General features: G+C 38.0%; 1 protein-coding gene across 18 annotated transcripts in view; it reads right to left on the bottom strand.

Annotated features, from left to right (window-relative positions):
• TUNAR (transmembrane neural differentiation associated intracellular calcium regulator) overlaps positions 1–15494 on the bottom strand; it is a 163524-nt gene that overhangs the window by 25448 nt on the left and 122582 nt on the right. For 12 of the 18 annotated variants that reach the window (XR_014585018.1, XR_014585019.1, XR_014585020.1 and 9 more), the window contains one exon: positions 2511–2805. The exons of 4 other annotated variants lie outside the window; for them this stretch is intronic. Coding sequence is in view for 7 of the 14 variants with exons in the window: in XM_083838141.1 (XP_083694267.1) it covers positions 2511–2549 (39 nt within the window). In the remaining 7 variants the exon portion in view is untranslated. Of the gene's footprint in view, positions 1–2510; positions 2806–2977; positions 11595–11646; positions 14729–15494 lie in introns of those variants that run through there. 2 more of the 18 variants (XR_014585024.1, XM_083838137.1) reach the window with 2 other exon arrangements.

Genomic DNA, 15494 nt, shown 5'->3' with positions numbered 1-15494 from the left:
CCAGATGTTTTAATATGACTATATATATATTCTGTAGGAAGCTTGCTATGATTATGACTTCAAATTGGGCTTTTATTCTCTATAAACACATTTCTAGATCTAGAAAAGAGCTAAATGTCATGCATTAACTAAAAGAATGAACATATTTAATGTAGAAGACTGTGGTAAGTCTCCTTTTACTTAATAATAGTGAATGTTTTTATAAGTTCAATGATATATAAATTATTCTTTTTAATGACTTTCCAGAGACAATAATACCTAGTAACAATGTTAATACAGTCACAGAAATAAATAAAACAATGAATGATTCCAATAAGAATACACTCCTCTTGGATTTGGAGATCACTAATAAAAGTAAACTTTGCATACTCTGATAATTCTTCACTAACATCTCTATACAGTTGTACGATCTTTCAGAATGCAGTTGACCTATTTTTCTTGTCCTAATTACAAGGCAAAAGGATTCATATGAGTAAAAGGAAAAATGATTCTGTTTAGAAGGGAATTACAAATTATGCCAGAAACCTAATAAATCTGTTGCCATGACAATCAATGGGACAGGTCTTACAAAACCCTTTCTAATTTATTCACATGAGTAGTTCTTACTCATATGAGTTGTCCCATTGATTGAAATAGACCTGTTGATGTGAGGGGAGATTTGCAGTAGGAAATTTGAATTTAGGATGCAGCCCTTGTTCATGTAAAGAGCACAGAGGACTACTTCCAAAAGTAAGAGATTCTTTTAACAATGGAGTTTGGAAGATGACATTTTTCTGTTGTCTTATCCTTCCTCAGTCTTCCTTATCGACTCTTAAAATATTTGTGTATTTTAGATGGTAAAATCTACTTCATTGTACATGTATGCATATTTTGAACCTTTATTCCTTAAAATCAAGACTGGTTCCTCTGAACCATTCTGAAAAACTATCAAACTACTGGAATATCCTTGTATCATCTCACTTTCCTCCTGCTGCAGTGATTTTAAAAAGCTGCATTTCCATTCTCTCTCTAAAAACTACCTTATGAAGTCCTTCGCTGCAAAAGGAGAAGGTGTGTCGGGAATTGACACAAAATTTGATTCTTTGAATAGGTATTAAGCTTTTAAACTCAGTTCATGAGAGCTGTTTTGGTCTGGCCTGGCTCGGCGTTTTGCTTTGGCTTTTTGCATCCTCCTCACTCTCAGAACCTACTGCCAGGACTCCATCACCTCCATACCCAGCTGGAGTGCCTGTGACACCTGCCACACAGCCCCACTTCTGGCCCATTTTAAATCTTGTAAAACACTGTACGACTTGCCCTCAGAGTGGGGCAGGCCCTTATCATGGTTTGCTCCTCAAGGGGCAGTCACCTTTCTCTCTTTCAAATTCACTGATCAACCAGAACGGAGAAGAAAATATATATATTTACCATTGGCACGCTTACATCTTTTAGTTCTACCTTATGTTACTGAAACAGGAATCCAAGTAAACTAGGTTTTCTGGAAAGCTAAGCTGTTCTGTCTCAGTTCACTCACTTTATAATTCCTGATCTGCTTGGCAATTTCCTAATAATGACCCTAAATTGTGGTAAGTCGGTTATTTAGTTAATAACATCACCTTACACTCTCCTAGCACCTCTCATCCGGGAAGATGAAGGCAAATTACAGCTGTTAATGAACAAAATCTTGCAACATTCACTGAATTCATTTAAAATCATTCCCGACACTCCACTAGTACATGACAGAAATTACTTGATATGAGAACATCTCATACTGGGTTTGCTTACTTTTGCTGTGACTTAGGTAATAAAAAGTAACTGTCATAATTCACATTGGTCTTTTTTTTTTTTTTTTGACTTTCTAACATGTAAAAGGATCTGCCTCACCCTGTACATAAAACAGGATCCGATTCTGCATTTGATACTTCGTTTCCCGTGGGGAAAAATAAATAAATCTTTTGTACCTGCAGATCTTGCATTAGCTAGCAGACTCTGAAAACCGTTCTGTAGCTTTTGTTTATCCAGAAAATACAGATTTGTAACTACTCTTATGTTCATACAGGATTTATTTTCCCTACTATTTTTGCCTTCTAGTGGTCAGTACACAACTGAGGTGCAGGGAAGGTGTAGCACCATGACCCCAGAGAGACAGAGACAGAGAGAGGAAGAGGAGGCAGGAGGAGGGGAATGGAGGGAGGGAAAAAGAGAGAGAAATGTCAGAGCAAATTCTTAAACATCCCCTTTAACCTGGAAATATCTATAATATAGCTACCAAAGTTCCAGTCCAAGTGCAGCTGATAACACAGGTGTGCACACATGCGAACACATACGGCCAAAAAGCAAGGGAAAAAGACAGAAATGATCTTATAAAGCTGCTGCAGTAATCAGAACACTTGCTCCTGGAAAACAGCCATACTGACAAATGTTCTTTTGTTAGCATTTTACATTTTTTTAATTTTCAGGTTTTTATTGGTAGTATCTTTAGCTCTCACCATAACAGAAATATTATTATTAAGGAAAGAAAAAGGCCTTACCATGCAGTGCATCAGGAGGAGATGAGAAGCACAGAGCATGCTGCAGAGACTAAGCTCAGCATGGCACTCAGATATCCTGTGGAATTGAGGAAAATTGTCCAACCCATTCTTCCTAACAAAGCGGACAAGTTTTCTCTAGGCTTGAATTTTTCACCAGAAGCCAGATCCTTAAAGTGCATTATATTTTCTTCTTCAGGAGATATATTTCCGCCAGTTAAGTTTCAGCTCCGCAATGCCATTTCCAATCAGCACGAAGAAGTTCTTCATTCCCAGATTCGTGGTGTCATCAGAGGGACTCCAAAGAAAATCAAAGAAAGAAAAAGAAAAAAAGAAAACAATACCTTACTGAAGCCCTGAAATTACTATGCAGAGAAAGGGGGAAAAAATAACAACCCCTCATTCATTCTATTACCTATGTGTTTCACAACAATCTACCTCTTTGGTCTCATATATACGGTGCTGATTACCTGTAATAAAGGAAGAGACAAAAACTTTCCCAATTCACACATGATGCATTTTCATTACTGCTGCCAACCGTGTGCTACCAAACAACCCTTCTCATCCTGAGGAATCTTTTAAATGATCTGATCAAAGCATCAGCTGTCCCTTTCCCTTCCCAGTGAACATGAACATTAGAATTTCTAGAAAAGCATTGGAGAAAGCTTGAGAAATAACCCCAAATGAGATCTAACAGCAAAACCCTTGAAGCAGGGGAGTTCTTGAGCAAGGAGCTGCCTTGCCTGAAGGATTTGGGGGCACAGTCTCTAAATCACTGTAGGGAAAGAAAAAGGGATAAAGAATAGTAGCTAACACGGGGCTTGGAGAGGATGGGGTGGGACTGAATGGGTGTCAGGTTGGGGTGGGATCCTGAGTCACCCTCAGCCTCCTGCCTTCTCGCTGACAGCAGCGCGGGCTTCCCCTGCACTTTCTGCAAAGCATATTAATTGATTCTCGTTGCTGAGCAACTAACTCTGGGGAGCCACACCGACGGCTCCTGCACGGCTTCAGCAGCAGCGGCAGCTCGGAGGGGGGATGCTCTCCCTGCCTGCCTCCTCCTCGGACTTGCTCCCCTCCACAGGATGCCCTCAGCCATCCTGCAGGGAAGCTTTGCAAGGAAAGGGTGAAACCACTGCTAAGGCATCAGGGGAAGGAAGAGGGCTGCTCCCCTTTATGAGGCGCGGCTGAAGCCCCCAGCAGCAGCCGCCACCCCGGGAAACCCACCCATACACAGCAGGAGTGGGGTGAAGCTGTGGGGAGGTGCCTTTCCATGCAGAAAACCAAAGATGGGTTAACCCTCTGGTTCTCCAGGCAAAGAAGTCATTGAAATGATGGGTGACTCCCTTAGTTATGCCAATGCATGGGTTCAAAAGTGAGCTTCCAGTTGAAGGTACTTGCCCACATAAGCTCTGTTCCTATAATGTAAATGTATAGTGTAAATGTACTACTTATTTCCTACCTCTTTATCATGTTGCACTTCAGACAGAGCAAATACGTTTCTATCCAAAAAGATATGCAGTAAGCCAGAGCTACCATCCAGAGGAATTGCCTGTACGTGTTTCTCTGAGACTGCAGAATGGAGTTCTCTGACATAACCTTGCCATTGCTTTCACCGATGTCGCATTTAACTCACTCACAGGAGAAAAGCAACAATGATGCCGTTTAGTTTTGGCCCATAAAAGAGGATAACTGGAGCTGTCCCTGAGAAATTCCTCCCAGAGTGCCTCAACTGATGGCCCTAGAAGAACGGCAGAGGATTTTTGCAAGGTTGATGCCAAGTTGACATACCCTGAGAAGGACCTGACCACTGCAGTTTGTGGCAGGGTTTCTGCTGACTTCTGTGGCTCAGTAAACTGAAAAACAAGACATTTCCAAACATCTTGTTTCCAAAATAAGTTTCGTAACACAAACAGCGCTTCTCAAACTGTATCCAAAACAAGATATTGTTCTTGTGTTGGATAAATCCTTAGTCAGATCATGGCATTTGCTCAACACTGACTAAGCTGTGTTCCCATTGACCAGGTAAGATTAAGAAATGAAAAGACCTCAGGATTTCTCCCCCTGGGATCCGGTACTTAGTGTAATATCAGATCTTGGCCAAACTGCTCACACGTGATTACTGTCAAAGACCCAAGCTACATCAGCTCTTTATTTCTGTTATAGTGATAGGATAAGCTAAAGGGCAAGGCTGTGAGAAATGCCTTAGTCTGCAGTCACATAGACAGATAATTCTCCCCTTAAAAAACTCCAACCTATAGCTCACATGTACTATCTAAATGGCAAGCACCGGGCCTCGGTGAAAAGGGGACAGGTTATCTTAAGTAAAAGAGTAACTTTTGTGACAGTAGTTTAGCCCCACCACACTCTGCTTTCATGCTTTATAAAGCAAGATCTACAGTGTAGCTTCATTTTCTTAGCAGAGTTAGATGCTTTAAGTATATTTAAACTTCAGCAAGGACCATTGGATCAGTTAGTAGAGCTGCTGTTTGACATAGATCACAGAACATTTTCAATTCATCCAATATGACTACGGATACAAGTGTTTACTTCATCCTCCTGGTACAGCTTAGAGAGGAATATGGGAATTTCAATATTGATTTAGTAAATGAAGGTCATTTAGTCTCCTATCAACAAGACACTGCAGGATATTTCTAAGAAAAAAAAAAAACCTATAGTTGAACTACCTCCAGGTAAATGTTTTTTTCTAAAAAACATTTTCCTAGCCTACTAACCATAGGTTAAACACACTGAAACTAAGATAATACAATGCACATAGACTGTTCCTGACGCATATGGTCATCAATTTATGTAATAAAATAAAATCAGTACTATTCACTATCCCTTAATCTCTTCTGACAATTTGGATATTTCTTCTGACCATCTCTCATAGCACCTCATCTTTGTTCCTGGGTAGGAATAAATCCAGAAAGGCTTCCTGTAGTAATGGTTGAGGTAAATAATGTATTTTGTTACGAATCCAGAAAGGTTTCCTTAGCAATGGTTGATGTAAATAATGTATTTTTTTTATGGGTCACTGCTCATATCTGATATTACTCCCTTCAGCCCACAAGTTTACATGCTTGCAACAAAGTGCTGAGGAATAATAAAAAGCAGGATTGAAAGAGAAAAACCTACCTCTATCTCACAGCCACATGCTAGTCTTAGGAAACGACTTTCTAACCAGTGCTTACAAGTCTCCTTTCTGGAGTCTCCATGCTTTTGAAAGGTAATTTATTCCAATGACTCACTACCATGACTATAAAAAGGGTATTTCTAAGCTCCATTGATGCAAAGTTAAACATAATATTTCTTGTCTTTTTCACTACAATAAAGAAAAAGAGCTCCTCCATTCCTCTTTGCAACTGCCTCTTATGTGTTTAAAATTAATTATCTTTTTTTTATCAGTCTCTTCCCTTTATAGATTAAAACCTTATATTTGCTTTCACTCTTCTGTCCTTTTTTTTCTTTTTCTTTTTTTTTTTTTTAGGGAGTAGTTTGTCACACAATGACCATTGGGTTGTAAGTGTGAAATTATGGGTCTGTGGAGATGTACATTAATGGCTGTAAAAGGAAACAGAACCAAAGAGAGGGTGTTCGGCTTAGAAAATGAGTCACAAAATGTAGGAGCAGGGAAACAAGGGAGAACTTCTTCCTCTATCTGCTATAGTAGGCTTACATACTGTTTCAGGATTCCTTTTTTCTTTTCTGAACAAAATGGTGTGACAGAAAGGAGGAGGTGAAATACAGCTGGGTATCATGACTGTTGTGACCGATGAGTCTTTCCAACTCATGGAAAAAGATGGCCCCATTTAAGAGCATAAGAAAAAAAAAATCCTTTGAATTTGTATAATGTTTTATGAAATATTAGATAGAATAGGGACTCTAGCACAAGATCTCAGGTAAGTAGTACTGGAAAATGGAGAAATATATAAAGAAAAGATTAGAGGTGAGTATGTACCTGGGAGGAATGAAAGGCTGGAAAAGTTGCGAATGTTTAGACTAAGGTGACAGAGAAAGGTGGAGAGATTTTCCAAATTCTTACAAAGAAATTATTGAATCTACATGAATATTTTTCTCCATAAGCATAGTAAAATAAGTCTTTTGACATAAGCTGCAATTGTTTAATCTTTTTCCCTTTTAGCCCGTTACTTTCATGTCAGTGCCTGCTTTTATCCTCAACAGTGACATCTTTAAAAAGTGTGAAAACAAGTTATTGTATTGTATTGTTTTAATGTACTATGTTTTGTATTTTATTTTTGCAAGGAGGAACACCAAACAGTGTTGAAGTGCTTTATTGGAGAAATTTTCATAAAAAGTGCTAGGCAAGGGCAGTTGAAGGACAAAGCAATGAAATATAACAACCATAGAAAGGAAACGAGTCAACAACTGCTGATTTCAAAAAGAAACCCAGCTGTTTGCCATATAAGGAGGAGCCATCAGATTATTAATAGAAATTGCAGCAAACATAGGTTTGGAGATGTCAACATTCACGTAGATTTTTTTTTAAATTTAGAAAATACAAAGCTGTTTAGATAAAATTCAGTCCCTTAGAGAAAGCAAGTACAGCATCTTTCACTTTCACAAGCTTGAATTTCATCTCATATAAATGCTTTTTATTATGCATTCAAAGGCTGACTAATGCACATGTTCTGTTTCTATTACATTCTCTATTTATCTTTCCTCTTCCCACATTTCCATCCTTTCAGTAGTACTATCACCCTCTTTGAGAAAATGACTGTCCTGTGAGCCTAAGGACCAGAGCAAGTGGGACTTGGTCAGCCTCCATTTCCCTGCAAAGGGGCACCTAGTGTCCTACCAAACCCATGAGGTCCTGCAGGTGAATCAGACTGGCAGCATCCCTTGGTGTTCAGGGCTGCAGATAACTAGGGCCTGTAGTGCAAGACCTTGGGCTTCAAAATGATGGAGGTACCATCAGGAAGTGCCTTCTTGGGGCCACCCCTGTGGGCTCTCAACGAATGACGGGGGAACTCAACTCCCCAGCACACACAGTTGCCTGCCACTGGAAGCAAATGAAATAGCTCTCTCTCTCTCTTTCTCTTTTGTTCTTCTTTCCTTCCTTCCTTCTTTCCTTCCTTTCTTACCAGAATATTGGTCTTCATCCCAGTCATATTCAAATACCTGATAGAGATCATTCCTTCATTGATTGTAAGCTGTACCTTCTCCAGTCACTGTCATTTGAAAACTGAATTACATTTCTAAAAGCAGTGTTATATATAAAAGATACAATAATTTTAACATATATGCAAATATATTAATAGATCTTGTAAATTATTAAGTATGAAATAAAAGGTATAATTCAATTATGTGTTAAATTTTAATTAACAGCCTGTGAAAATGGTTTGCAAAGAATTTTTCTGGAAATGTTTCTCATTTTGACCTTTCAATATCCTGTGTCTCAATTACTATTCAGTCAATTGCAACACAAACAACTGAATTGATTTCTTGCCTTTTTAGTTTAAATGTCATATAATACATTCATAAGAATTTGAGCTTCAGTGAATGCATTTTCAGATCATCATCAACAATTAATTGGAAAATTTAACCGTAAGAAATATACCTTCTATCAAGAAAGTATCCAAAAGCATGGCAGAGCATAGACACACAGTTACATCTATTTTTAGCATATTTAACATTTCTAAAAACTATTTTTAATGTACTTTCAATATAATATTACTATAATAATTATTTTCAATATTCTATATTTAAAACCATTTTTATTTTTTTCTAGTTTACATCAGTGCAAATCTGACTAGGATATCACAGTTGGAAAAAAATTGCATCAGTAAGAAATTTGTACAACCAGTGGTAAGTAAAGCCAGTAAAATGGAAAACATTTTAGAACTGTGGTTCTCTTTATTTTTAAATAAATGCTACTTTACTCCAATTTAATCTCTAACTGAATAAGGAAAGATAGATGGTTACTGCTTGTGGTTACTAACTGTTGGTTACTAATTGTTGGGTTTGTTCATGCTTTCACAGGTTAATCTGAAATAAAGGATCTGATTCTAATTTCATTTACAGAAAAGTAAACCTACATTTTACAATTTCAGTGACATTTTACATCTTTGAAGCTAGTAACAGTAGATACACAGTAATAACTGTTCATCGCAACTGCTAGCACCAGTTAAAAATCACTATATACTGGTAATGTCATACTGCTTTCCATATGTCACCCTAACACTAAGAGCATTTCAATACATCTTTATCAAAAATGTATCAAAAATATGAATACCTGGCTAGTAGTGCAGCCATATTCACTACAGAAAATGCATGCACTAAATATATTTTTCTTTGAATAAAGAAAAAAACTGTTTAGAAATAAACTTCTTAGCATACAAGAATATAAATCAATAATCTCAACAGATTTAAAAAATGTCAGATACTTTTTTCTTTCTTTCTTTTTGTTTCTTTTTTTTTTTCTGGGTCATCAATACCAAACACAAGTTACAGGTCAAAATGAGTAGTCTGATCCTAACTCCTCTGACTTGGGTAGCAAAGCACTCTGTTCCTAGGAGACTGGCATTGTCTTATCAAAACTGCTTAGTCTATTGTACCAAATTGAGATGGACCTGCACCTGTGATCCTGCTTAGATCAACTGCATCCATGTGTACATTAACCCATTCTGTAAGACGGGCAGGGTTTTCTGAGAGGAGGCTGCATGTTTGCAGTGCCTCTGTTCAGACTGGAATCTAGTTAGAAGAACAGCAATCTTTCTGTACAGCCATGTAGTAAGATAGGACATGCAATGCATGAATTCATTGAATCCCAAGGGTGATCATCTGCCTGAAATCCTTTTCTAGATAAAAATGTTCACTCATGGTAAAAAAAGCTCTTGAGTAAGTTAAGCAGCAACACTTTTACTGCTGAATAAATATTCACATTATTTCTCAACAGGCAATATACCCACTGAGCAAAAATACATAATAGTATGCTAATGAAGGATTAGACAGACACTGACTAAATTAGTCTTACTACAGTTCTGTTAAGCTCTTGGGTGTGTGTTACATGACATTACTATTTGATACCATAGAACAAAAAATTCCTTTTTTTTTTTTTTTTTTTTTTAAAGCTGGATTTTAAACAAGGCAAGGTAGGGACTTCCAAGCATTAGGAAAAGTAACATAACCCGAATATTCGTAGGATTCACTTGGAGCTCTTAACTACTGCACTACACACAGGACAACTTTGCTGGACTGAACACTGCACAGCAACTAGAGAAGCCCTAAAAAATATTAAATACGCTAAAAAGCAGAGAATGAGTATTGGCATAATATCGCATAGTACTTGAGTAAAGGCATTTTGAGGAATTTGACACAAGCGAATATTTAAATAACTGCTGGCATTTCTACTCTGAATACCATTGTTCTCCAGAATCTCAGTACCAGAAAGGCTGGTAGAGCCCTTCAAAGCATTCCTAATTATTCTGTTTTTCACAAAAGACTTTTCGGCTCTTTGGTTTGCTTCTGTTTGCCACCAGCAGAGGTACCTTCATAAGCAGCCTTCTGCTGAAAGTCATTGAAATCAGAGCAGCAAATCCCTAAACTTCAACAGAGAATGCCCCTTAGCTGAGGAAAGCAAACCCCATCAGCTGCCCTCTGCTATGCACTTCTGAATCCTTCCTAAATAATCACTCACTCCACTGATTAATATTTTGAAATTTTACAGATGAATAAAGCACAGGTGTTTAGGTTGATTCTTCAGAACAAAAAGATAAAAGCAAAATATACAAATATAGATTCACAAGGGACTTTGAAGAGTTCCTTGGGGTAAAAAAATAAAAGAAAGTGTGGGGTGTAAAAACATATCTTTTAAGAAGTATAGATTTCTTAATCATTCCCTTTGGTTTTAGATTTTTTTTTTTTTTGTGCCAGTCTCTGTTTAATTAATTAATCACAGTGTTTGCACATCTTGAATGCTTTGTGTTAATGTTTCACTCCCTTTTGTGGATTGATCTGCTGTGAGATTTTAATGAGAGCCATTTCTCATGTTTTTATGCAGAATTATTATACAGAGGAGAAAGTGATAATAACTCAGTCTTCTGTTAATTACACATCTAATTATTCTTAGAAATTTATTTAGAATTGTGTCTGCCAGCAGGCTTTGTTTCATTTATCATAGCCAGATTGAAAATAGAACTTAAATTAATTGCTTTTTGTAAACAACCATATTTTAAATCAAAAAAAAAAAAGAAAAAAGAAATATGCATTTATATTTTAGCCTAAAATACTCTCTTCTCTGACTATCATTCCTGTAAACAACAACAACAAAACTTAGAAAAACATGTAAAATCTTTGCCTTTCAATAATCATAGCAATTCTTAAAGCTGGTAAGCCTTCTCAGAAGACAACAGAAAAAAGCTTCATTAAGACAAAACCTATTTACGGCCAAAAGGTCTTCTGTTTTTTCTAAATGGTAATCAGGTCTTTTATGCTAAAAGTCTTCAAATCGGAAGCCTCACCTCTAGAGGCACAGCAGTGCCATTACTTAGAGAGAATAACAGTTCTTTCAAGGGCGAAAGAAAAAGAAATATCTATTTTTGATGCTGTTAGATTCCCACTTGTGAGCTCGGAAACCCCTTGTTTACCACTGTACTTCTACAGTGCTGCAGACCTTATCTGTAACATAAGCTGCCCGAAGATCTGAGTTCAGGAAATTGTACTTTCAGGGGAAAGCTGTTCAACCAAAATCATCTTTAGAAGGTTAGTCCTATACATATTATCACATCTATCACATGGAATAACATTGCTTTAACCATAGCAATCAATCTAGAAGTAATTACAGGATGACAGAAAGAGGTTTAAACAGAGATACTTCACTAGGTAGGGATGATTTATGTACGTGTCCCTTTCCAGTAGCATATAAATGTATGCAAAAATTGCATATGTTAGGGATTAGCCTGGAATGATAGGCAGATCCTGGCTAAGGAAAGCAATAATATCTTCACGGAAATATTTCAGCCTATAGGTAGTGAATTTGTAACTTGACAGACAGAAAATGACAAGGTGCGATACTGCATATTTAACATTTAAGAAATACAGTTTGCCTTTGATCCCAGTCCCCTGTGAGCCCTTGCCCCTTACCAAAACAGAGGCTGGCAGAGAAGCCCACAAGACTTACCTGTCTGCCTGGCAGGAGATTAAGAAGTTTAAAGCACCGAAGTTCTTGTGACAATCAGCCACTAGCATTTAGCTTACTCGGAAATAATTACATTCTTCCATCTTTCAGCCTTCTCAGTAAGTGAAAGCTGGTGATGGATGCCAGCAGCCTTGTTAAAATATCACTGTAATCCGTTCAAGCTCTGGAGATTGCTTAAAAAACCAGCTCCATAAACATGCACTGTCTATAGCTTCCCAAGCAGCTCAGCATTTTCCAAGTGTGTACGCATCTTCCTTTTTCAATACTGCACTTTGCAGAGCATTCTACCTTTCTTCATTTCAGTAGAAAGGATGCAGTTTTTGAAAGCAAATTCTACAGGAACAAAAGTATTTTGTATGTTCAAGCTTTCTCACATCACACAGTTAGGATTTTTGGATAGGAGACAGCCTTTAGATTTTTTTGTTTTGATTGTTGCTTTTCCCTATTAATATATTAAAAAAAATGCTTCAAATAAAGAAGCAAGAAGAAAAGAAGATATAACTGTTCAAGAAGCAGCAGTCAAGGATGGGTGTCTTGTGATTGCTTTGAGTTAATGCTCCTCAGGGGGAGATGAAAAAAGCACAAATACAGCAAAATCTGTCTTACAGAGTAAAAATCTGTTGTATAAGCCAGTCTCTGGCAAAGTGAAATAACATGTGCACTTCCTCTGTTAATTTCTAGCATGCCAGAGAGGAAAGGAAATTAGAAGCTTTCTGCTGATTAGAAACAAACAGGTAGGAAGAGGGAAAGAAAATTTGGTATATTTGTCTACTGTAATTGTTTCTACTTCCTTCAGAAATGTATTAGAAAGCTCCAAAATCTATCAAGGATATGTATGTGAAAGCTGCATTTACCAGTACCACAGAACATTTTATCATTACCAGTATTATTAGGGGCATATGTGGAGAATGAACATTTATTTATTGCTGCATCCCCTAGATAGAAACAAACACATTTGTGGCTGCTCTTTCATTAGCCTAAAACACACCAGGTCTTTGGACTTGCTGGAAAACATGACTATGAAGGTTTTTGCAAGAATCATAAGTGCTGAACACTTTTGAATAGCTGACCCAATTACTGGCACCAAGTGATGGAAACTTCAGCCTAAAAAGCCTAATCCAAATCCCACTGAAGCCCATGAAAATATATTCTGAGAGGCTGATGACAAGGGCTTTTGCCAGCTGGTTTCTGTGCCCCTGGGCATCAGTGCACAGCAAGACCACAAACTCACCAAAAACATCTTGGAAGGAGCTGGTTGAAAGCTTGTTGTGACCTGGAGCTCTCAGAGATGTAACAGTGTGATGCTGGGTCTGAATTTGCTCAGATAATGCATGCCGTACAAGCACATGCTTGTTCCCTTCAGGGCCAAAAAAGAAAACATCCCATTTATTTGTACAATGAGTCCAGTTGTAGACCAAAATGCCACTGAGCTAAGTGTTAGTCAAGCATAAAACAAAGATATTCCCCAGCTGCAAAAATTTACAGTCCAGCTGTCACCTTTCATACTGCCCACCTTCAATGCCACCAAATCTTGTAGAACCCGGTGGTCTACAAAAATTTAAAGCTTTCTAATTATTAACACTTCAATACTGTCAGTTGCTTCTTTTTTCTCTATAGCAGAGCTCAACCTAGCTCTTTCTAATCAGTGGAAACACTGCATTCTAGAAAAAAAATAAAATTAAAAAAATCAACCCTTATTTCCATTAGCCGAGTTATTAGAGAGGCTGGAGCCAATGCACCTCTGTGTGATATACTGACAATGTGAAATGTGGAAAAAAAAAGAAAAAAAAAAGACTACATTTCACATTTGAGCTCTGAGTCACACACAAGATACAGCAAATCCCAAATCCTTGCCTAAGAAATCACTGATAGCTCAGGGCTTTGCCTGAAAAAGCTGTAGCACTAAGTTTAATTTGCATACTCTTTCCTTTGCCATATTCACAACTCTGTATTTTGCTGTATCCGAGTATCCAAAGCTTATATGTGCATGGAAATCTGCCTGCCCTTTGATAATGCTATGGCTGCTGATCTTCGGGTAGAGGAAGCATTTGCTCGCGTGTCCTCAGTCACTAACAGGCCGGCAATTCCCTTTGTCTCTGATGGGCGGGTGGAAAGGTAAGTCCTCTTTCCAGACACTCAGCAGCTCCACTCCCTCTGCAAAAGCTGCAGATAGGAAGGTGAAAAGAGAGGTTTTTAAGTGTTATGGAGGAAATCTTAGCCTACCACTCAGTCCAGCAAATTTCAGGGACAACTTGAGTTGCCCCAGCTCTACTCCAGCACCACATCTGGGTCCTTAGGAAAATCTCCCTCTTGTGTGAACTGCAACCTAGCTGTGTATCTGCTCTTTTCAGGGGCCTTCCCACTAACAAAGAGCTGCTTTCCAGCCAAACCACTGACAAAGCATCGCATGCAGTACCCCTGTGATAAAAGAACACTAAAACCATTGCAGCATTTATCACAGTACACATAAGTAAAGAGCAGCACCTGTACATGGAAAGAAACAACCACTAACACAGTATGCAGTGCTTTCTGCACACTAACACATATTTTCCACTGTGGCAGGCTGATACCAACCCCAGCACTGTCAGTGCAACCGAGTTTGTGGTGTTTTGTGGCAGAATTCTCAATGCCCATCTTGTTTTCAGTTCACACTTGACTTTTAAATACACTTATCACGACTCTGTCCTTTTAGCATGCCCGAACATTTTTGAGTTCCCTGCCCAAGAAGTCTTTGAAAAAGGTCTGATGTCAAATCGACAGACATCTGGGCACCTGAAAATCCGGACCAGTTTAGCATTGGGCAGTAAGAGAAAAAGATAGAAAAGAGAGATACCAGATATCAGTAGCTGCTTTCAGAAACAAAAGTGTGGTCATTAAATTTGTAACTATCTTGTTAAGCATCAAGAACTTCCATGTTTTGACACTACAAAGTGGATCTGCCTCTAGAAGTTATTTTGAATATCTGAATTACCCCTCTTCCATCAGATCTAATAATCCTTGTGTAAAAATGCTTGTCTTATGTTTTCCAGCTTGAAGATACACTGTTTTTTAAATAGTACAAAATACTCACAGCACTCACAGTTACATTTTAGGAACAGAGGTCAGTGTGTATGTATGTTCCCAAGTTTAGGATATTAATAACACTATAGGATCTATAGTTTTCTGTGCAATACGGCATTTCAGCTACCGATTATAAAAAATGGAGTTTATTCCAAGGGTCATTTTCACATCGGAAGGTGACACTACCATTGCAGAGGTCTTACGGGTAACCCTCTCTAGTCCTGGGAGAGTCTGTGTGTCCCAGGAAGTACTCTGAGCATCTTCAGCTCCCCTTGAAAGTCAGCAGGAGCTGAATGTAACCCCTCAAAGAGCCAGGATGCTAGCAAGCATACAAGTCTTACACTGTCATTTAGGTTTTCACACATACTATTCTAGCATGAAAAAGGCTTTGACAGATGAGGATCAATTCATTTTAAATATTACATGCATGTCCCTGAGCACCAGAGACATTCAAATGTACTTTTTCCTTGTGACTTGCTCAGAGAATCCTAGGCTAACCAATGCCCTCTATGCATCTTGGCAAGTTGTTTGCACTAAGTAATATATCCTGCCCAACTTCTTTGGTTCAATTTAATCAAATGGTAAAATAATGACAAGACCTAAAGAAAATCCTAAAAAAAATCACCTCCTCCCACTACTAAAAGTTATCATTGTCCAGAGTACAGAATCTTCTAAGAATAACAAATCTGGAATACAGAATAAAACAGGAGTGGAAATGGGCATTTTTAATTATTATGCTACTTTTATTTTTAAGCAGAAATCCTGATGTG

This window comes from Anser anser (genome assembly GCF_964211835.1).
Source record: "Anser anser genome assembly, chromosome: 5".
NCBI lineage: Eukaryota > Metazoa > Chordata > Aves > Anseriformes > Anatidae > Anser > Anser anser.
Note: the sequence above shows the minus strand (reverse complement) of the source record. Positions and strands in the feature narration are given on the sequence as shown.